The sequence below is a fragment of the Lampetra planeri genome, chromosome 10, assembly GCF_965212315.1.
Source record: "Lampetra planeri chromosome 10, kcLamPlan1.2.h2, whole genome shotgun sequence".
Lineage (NCBI taxonomy): Eukaryota > Metazoa > Chordata > Hyperoartia > Petromyzontiformes > Petromyzontidae > Lampetra > Lampetra planeri.
Genome location: NC_136116.1, coordinates 9,591,146 through 9,597,942, shown reverse-complemented (window position 1 = coordinate 9,597,942; position 6,797 = coordinate 9,591,146). Strand labels below are relative to the sequence as shown.

The following is a 6,797-nucleotide window of genomic DNA, read 5'->3' as shown; positions in this document are numbered from 1 at the left end:
AGGTTTTGGGCTGGCTGGCCCTTTGATTCTATTTGTCGGTTTTCTAAAAGGCGAGTCTGTAAAAGCAACATAACTTTATACTTAAGTTTTGTGTATATTGGATTATTTTTCATATCGTTTTCTTTACCCATTGTTCCAACAGACAAAGAAATAATAGCCATATATATATCAAATACATCTGCTGACTTTATTTATGCCCATTACAAGAGTACTGCTGCCATGGTCCAAACACAATTATTATAAAGTTAGCCTATGAATACTGGATGGCCATCCTTGCAATGGAGATTTACTTACTGGTAGATTAATCAGTACATGTACAGCAAATGTATGAATCTGCTCGATGGATTCCCCATGCTGCTTTAAGGATGGGGCATTGTTTGACCATACTTCACCATACTGGTCATTGTGGGATGATGAAGAATATCACTCGCCACTGATGTCAGCCATCGGCAGGAATCAAACTCAAGATGCCATGTCCATAGTTCAGTGCGCTAAGCACTACACCACTGTTCCACCCCGGATGAAGCATATTTAGGGAGACCGCTTGTGTGAACTGTTGCACCTTTTCTACCTCTCCCCTATCATATGGCAATACTTCCCTACTCGTACATAGCCCCAGCTCCAACAATCAAGGACGCCACCGGACGAAACCCAGCGTCAACCACCTGTCATTGGGAGGGTCACTCCTCCTGCTCTGCTGCAGCTGTTGTCTGAAACCCATTCACCCTGGCTATCAGCACTGTTGACTTTCTCTTAACTCCAAACTTCGTCTGCCCCATTTGCCGATACCCCCCCCACCCACCCCATTACAGACGCCTTCCCCCAACAGTCATCTACTAGCTCCTTGAACGCCAGTCCTCACCACCCATCACGCTCCGTCTCTGCATGTTTACCAATCTCCTCCATTCTGATATGTCCTGTATTCGTGACACGTTGCGCTCGCCTGATGATGAGTAAATATGTGCCACGTGATGTAGAGAGCGCTGATCTGAAGACAGAGATTGTGTGTGTGTATACGAGAAATGTCCCTCATGATGCGGTCACTCAGGTTGCTCAGGTCGATCTTGTTAATGAGAATTACCCCGGTCTCTTGAGTTCTCACCTGGTTAAGCAAAATACGCTTGATATGGAAAGTGCTAATTCAAATGTATAGGGATCGTGTGTGTGTGTTTTTGTGTGTACGTGTAATGTCCCATGGGGAGCGGTAGTGTAGTGGTTATCGCACTGTGCTACGAACTCGGTGACTCAAGTTCGTATCCAATATCAGTGACGAATATCTAAAGCTGGTTCTGGGCATCAGCTAGGTCGACTCAGCCTTACATGAATACCCAATGCAGTGTGTAAACATCGGCTTTGGGGAGAAGACAAAGGCGGCCGGGAGTGGTGCTGGCCACCCACCTCCACGTGTACCGTGCCGGCCTTAATAGGTGCTTGCTAACAGTACTTGCCCCAAGAATTTGTTAAAGGCTTTATGGGGGAGTTTTGTCTTTGTGTAATGTCCCACGTGGCATAGATGACGATTGAACTTAAGATGGAGATATCGTGCACGGCCCTCATCCAGCAGTGGATTGACAAAAGGGGCTGTACATGTGCATACAGCTCACTTTTTATTGAATTGTCAGATGCTGTAGCTTGCATGATAGCTGCTGCCATTGTCACCAGCGCTGCTGTTGTTGCTGCTGCTGTTGCCATGTGCAGACAGCCCAGAGGGGAGCAGCAAGGGACAGAACGGACCGTCTCCATCGCAACGGCAGCTCCCGTCGGAGGAACACAAGCAGGTGGAGGAAGGTGAGATGCAAGCCGATTTACTTGAATAATAAATAATCTGCCTCCGAGTTCATTTTTATCCGTAGCGCAGTGGGGCCTTGCGAGACTTCTCACCTGGAGCTGCCAGGCAACCCGATGAGAATGTGCGTGCGTTTCGTGCTAAGGGAGTGCATGGTCCGAGAGTGTGGGGGGGGGGTTTGTACCGCAATGTTTTGCCAAATTAGCAGGCGTAATGTTCGGAGTGCAGCTTCTTAAATGTGATTTTTAAATGGAGGTGTGGCCTATTATTAATACATCTTATTGTAATTTATATAGTGCCTTGGTCAAGGTGCGATGCAGAGAATTAACAATGGTACATGTGAATGTAATGGCGAAGATGAGGCGAAATTAAATAGATGGGAGCAAGTAATGGGCGAAGCTGTGATACGTGAATATGTGAATTGCTATAATCCAGGCGTCAGCAACCTGCAGCTCCAGAACCCGCATGCGGCTCTTTGAGGGACTGCTACGTGACGTTACGCACAAGCATCGTGGCTCTTGAAATATTGAGCTTTTTAGCAAAGTGGAACAAAAAATTGTCTCTCTCTGTCATATTGGTTGCCGAACCCTGGTACAGTCATAAGTGTACGATTTAGTGGGTCCATTAACACGTGAATTCATAACATCGTATCAATGTAATTAATGAGTTCACTGACATGTTCGTTCGTAAACTCGTACAGCTGTAATTAGTGAGACCATTAATTCATTGATCGATGAACTCGTACGTGTATAATTAGTGAGCCCGCTAATAGATTATTACCAAGCTCGTATTCACGTAGTGTGCCCATTTCTGTGTTCATTCATAAACGTACATGCGATTTTATTAATGCATTAATTCATAAACTCTCACAAAAATTGCATATGTTAATTTTCTGATTCTTGAGTGTATTGTATACATATAATTACACGTAAAACACATTGTTAAATACAACACTACATGTAGACAACCGTGGTTAATACTATGCACAAACTTATCCCACCGTAAGAATTGGCAAATGGGAAATCAGAGTAGCGTCACTTTAGTTTCCACTGCAAAGCCCCGTTGCCTTTAAGTAATTAGACTGCCTATTATATTATATTTATAGAGCGCCTTTAACTCGAGGCGCTGAACATAGTTTACAAAACGGCAACACAAAAACACGATTTGGATAGCAGGGGCGTGCAAGGACTTCAGGATGAGACACCACGATCGAGGAAAGGGTAGGGGAGGAACGTGGAGGAGTGGAGGGGTGAGGGGAGGGAAGTAGAGGTGAGGCTTCAAGAGAGGAGTGATGGACGGTATTGGCTCATTGTAACGATAAATACGATAAGAGACTGAAGCGTGTACGCGGTTTCGTTTTCAGCTCCATCGTAAGTCACGTCTGTGCTGCTCCATGTGCAGTGTGACTTTTCACGAATGCCCCATTTTTACTTTTAACATATTTCTTCCCCTGCATAACAATGCAAGTGTGTTTCTCTTCCACAGGTATTTTTAACATTTTGTTTTAGTTTCCAGGGTTTGTGTCGGGGACATCTCCAGTTTTTCTGTTTAGATAACTTAGGTCTTTTTCTTTCAGGCTCAGAAGTCGCAGCGGATCAGTAGGAATTGGGGAAAGCAGCTTCTCCAAGGTTGAGCCATCACTTCCTCAATTTACCATCTCAATCATACACTACCTTGAAAACAACAACTTCTACCTGACCAAACCAATGCATGACCTAACTTCCCATTCCCACATTCTATTTTGCTAACCAGGGTGGACTTGCTGTGATATTGTGCATTTTTGGTCATGGATGCTTCCCTTCCTTCACTGCCTAACCCCCCTCCACCACCTTGATAACAAAAGAACAAAAAATCCCCCTTTCTGTTTTGTGCTTTGGTCGAGGCGACGGCTCACTTCCCTCGCTCTCTTCTTCCCTTTCCTCAGCCTCGGTCGGCGTCGTGGGGCTCAAGTTCATGGGGGATGACAGTGACCGGCCCCCGTACTGCGCCAGTTACCACACCAGCCCAAGCCCCCCGGACACGACGCGTCGTTCCAGCAGCACGGACGCCCGCACCAAAGCGCGCAGGCTGCGTCGCCTCAGCATGAGGGCCAACGTGCTGCGCTAGCCGACGCAGCGCGTTCCGTTTTCCCGTCACCGTCACTCCGCCGGTCCTGGCTCCTTGGAGGCGACGTGGAAGCGATGGTGTCTGGTGTGGACAGTGCTGCCCCCTCTACCCACCAGGGGGAAGGAACAGGAGCTGGGATTGTGGTGGCGGTGGCGGCGGCAGCGGTGCTGGTGGTGGTGGAGGCAGCTGCCGCTTCAGAATGGAAACTTACGATTGAAGACTTCCGTTCCGCTATGCCGCTTCAATGTTTACAGAACGAGACATTTTGTGTTCTTAAGACAGAACCAAAGCTTCAGAATAAAAATAATATATATTATATTGTAAGCAAATTAAATGAAAACAAAATAACGTTTTTTTCTGATTCTCAAAGAACGTAGGAAACGAGGTAAATTAAGCCTACGAGTAGATACTGCGCTGTGATTCCCTCACTTGACCTCCACAGGCCAAGGAACTAGGGGCAACATTAAGAGCGAGACGATGGTCCAGTGTCTCCACTTTGAAATTCGCCACCACGGACCGCACGGAGGAGCACGGACACAGAGTTGGTATAAACAGAACGACCCCATCGCACGTAGGGCGCCAATTGTGCGATTCACGCCCACACCCTTGTTGCCTTGGCCCAGCTGTTCACAGTCGGGCGGAGAGAGGACCCGCCTGTGCACTCCGGCATCGGCCGAGCGACCGTACAAACCGAACCATCCGCTGTGCGGCCGACTGCTCGAATCCGAAGGCCACGTAGTGGCACAGTAAGACTCTTTGCCGTACCCTTGTTGCCTATCGCTCGAAGCCGTGGACGTTGAGACAGAGAGCCTCAGAGGCGGACCACTGAACCCCCCCCCCACTCCTCCACCTTTATTTACTGTTCTCAAGAAAACGCAGGAAACAAAAAAAAGAGTTGTATTTAATTACTTAGACTTACAAATTCAGGCTTACTTTTTCATGGCAGCAGCATTTCCATTTTGTTTTCAAAACACTGGTAAGGGTATGTCTGCGGAAAGCACGCCAATCATCGCACGGTGTAAACTCTGCGTTGGCTTTCGATTTAAAGCTTTCGTGACTGCAGGGATTCATCTTCTTGGTTCTTTCGGTAAAGTCACGTAGAATGGAAATACTAAAATAATAAAATAAAACATTATAAAATAATTCTCACGACGTTTCGGCCACAACGCAAGCAGCCGTCCTCAGGTGAAGAACAGGTCTGTCGAGAAGACAGAGTCTGAATGACAACCTCAGGCTTGGAGCGTCTCCCCCCCTCCAAGCCAGCTTAAATAGACGTTCCAAGCCTGGGGTTGTCATTCAGACTCTGTCTTCTCGACAGACCTGTTCTTCACCTGAGGACGGCTGCTTGCGTTGTGGACGAAACGTCGTGAGAATTATTTTATTATTTTTATTTCCATTACCGAAAGATCTGCGGTGGCTCTTCAGTGCCTGCATATCATGAGCGTTGAGGCTGCGATGGCACCTCCCCGTGCACACCAGGGTAGGGGGCAGTGCTGTACCGCACAGCTGGACTTGGCCGCCTAAATCCACATTTGGTGTGAATTGTCCTTGCTCCCTTGTCACTTAAATCAGCTGTTAATGCCCTTGTCGCGTTCATCTTAGCTATTACATGGACAAGCATTTGACATTGATTGACATGCAATAAGGAGATTAGTGGACGTGGCTGAATGTCTCAGGGCTCCAATATCTGTGTTGGGAGTGCTTAGCCAGCAACACGAACATCTTGGGTGTCACATCCTGGGCTTTTATATATGAAACAAATAATTTCCAGGCTTCTGTTAATCCACTGTTCGATGAAGGCCTCACCACGCACTGACTAGTATGTGCTCTAGCAACCTGGGCTTTAACCTGGGATTAAGTATAGGGAATTGATATACCCTAAAAACGTGTTCATATTAGTTCGCCACTCATTTACAACTATCATCACCTCTGCACAGTGGGGGTGAATAACTTGCTGCATTTCCATGACAAATATAAACAGATCCGAGCCACGCCTGAAATGTGTTCCTCAAGCACAAATGTATAAAAAGTAGTTTGAACGCATACTGACGTTGGCTTCCATTACCCAGAAGCTAACCACCGTTATTTTGTAAGAACAAATAAGAAATTGATGGGCCCGCAGTAAACCTTAATGGCTGTCGTCTCTTCTGAGTCGGCCCCCATGACATCGCGACTGTTTCCGAGGGTGGGCCCGGCTTAAAGCAAAGCGGGCTTAGCCACCTTGGCCACAGGGAGCCACCACGCGGGCCCAGGGAAAAGTTGAACCGTGGAACTTGAGCACGCGCTCGTCACGAGGCTGCCGTGGGAATCCGGACTACGAAGTAGTCATGGGAACAAGAGGCACAAGTGGCACTAAGCCACAGAGCACCGTGAGGCAAACGAGTACAAGCGTAAGCAATTTATTTCTCAAGTTTATTCAGTAATTTATTTTACCCGTTTTGGTGTGGGGGCCGGAGGGCACTGGTGTGCAAAAAAGTGACGGTAAAGGTGGCCTTTGTAGCCGTCTTGCATTATATTGCGTCATTAAACAGTTACGGCTCATTTTACACGTGTGTATGATTATTATACGATGTGTATTGTATATTAACACCGGTAATAATGGGAATTAAGATTTCCATATGTATTTCATGAAATGAATTGAGATGGATTTAATGTAATTTATTTTTTTTCCAATTTGTTCAACTGTATTATGACTGTAATTGTAACTACAAAAAATGCAGAAAAGTCATAGGTGCTGAACCATACACGGGTTGCATCAACAACTATTAAGCATAAGGCTGTCATACCGGATCTCAGTTATGATAGACTGGCAATGCTTAAGCCGAAGTCCAGCCTCAAGAGCGTTTGCTGCATAGACAATAACGTGAGGACACTAAAGTCCATTCCTCAGAAGAACTGGCACCAT

At 46.7% G+C, this 6,797-nt stretch overlaps 1 protein-coding gene across 1 annotated transcript; it reads left to right on the top strand.

Moving 5' to 3' along the window:
• The first annotated feature begins 263 nt into the window (after positions 1 to 263).
• LOC144721140 (uncharacterized) lies at positions 264 to 5,072 on the top strand. Its single transcript, XM_078598536.1, has 4 exons — positions 264 to 296; positions 1,663 to 1,788; positions 3,363 to 3,414; positions 3,711 to 5,072. Exons 1-4 carry the CDS (start codon positions 264 to 266, stop codon positions 3,890 to 3,892), a joined length of 393 nt encoding a protein of 130 aa, XP_078454662.1. The 3' UTR covers positions 3,893 to 5,072.
• Positions 5,073 to 6,797: the final 1,725 nt, after the last annotated feature.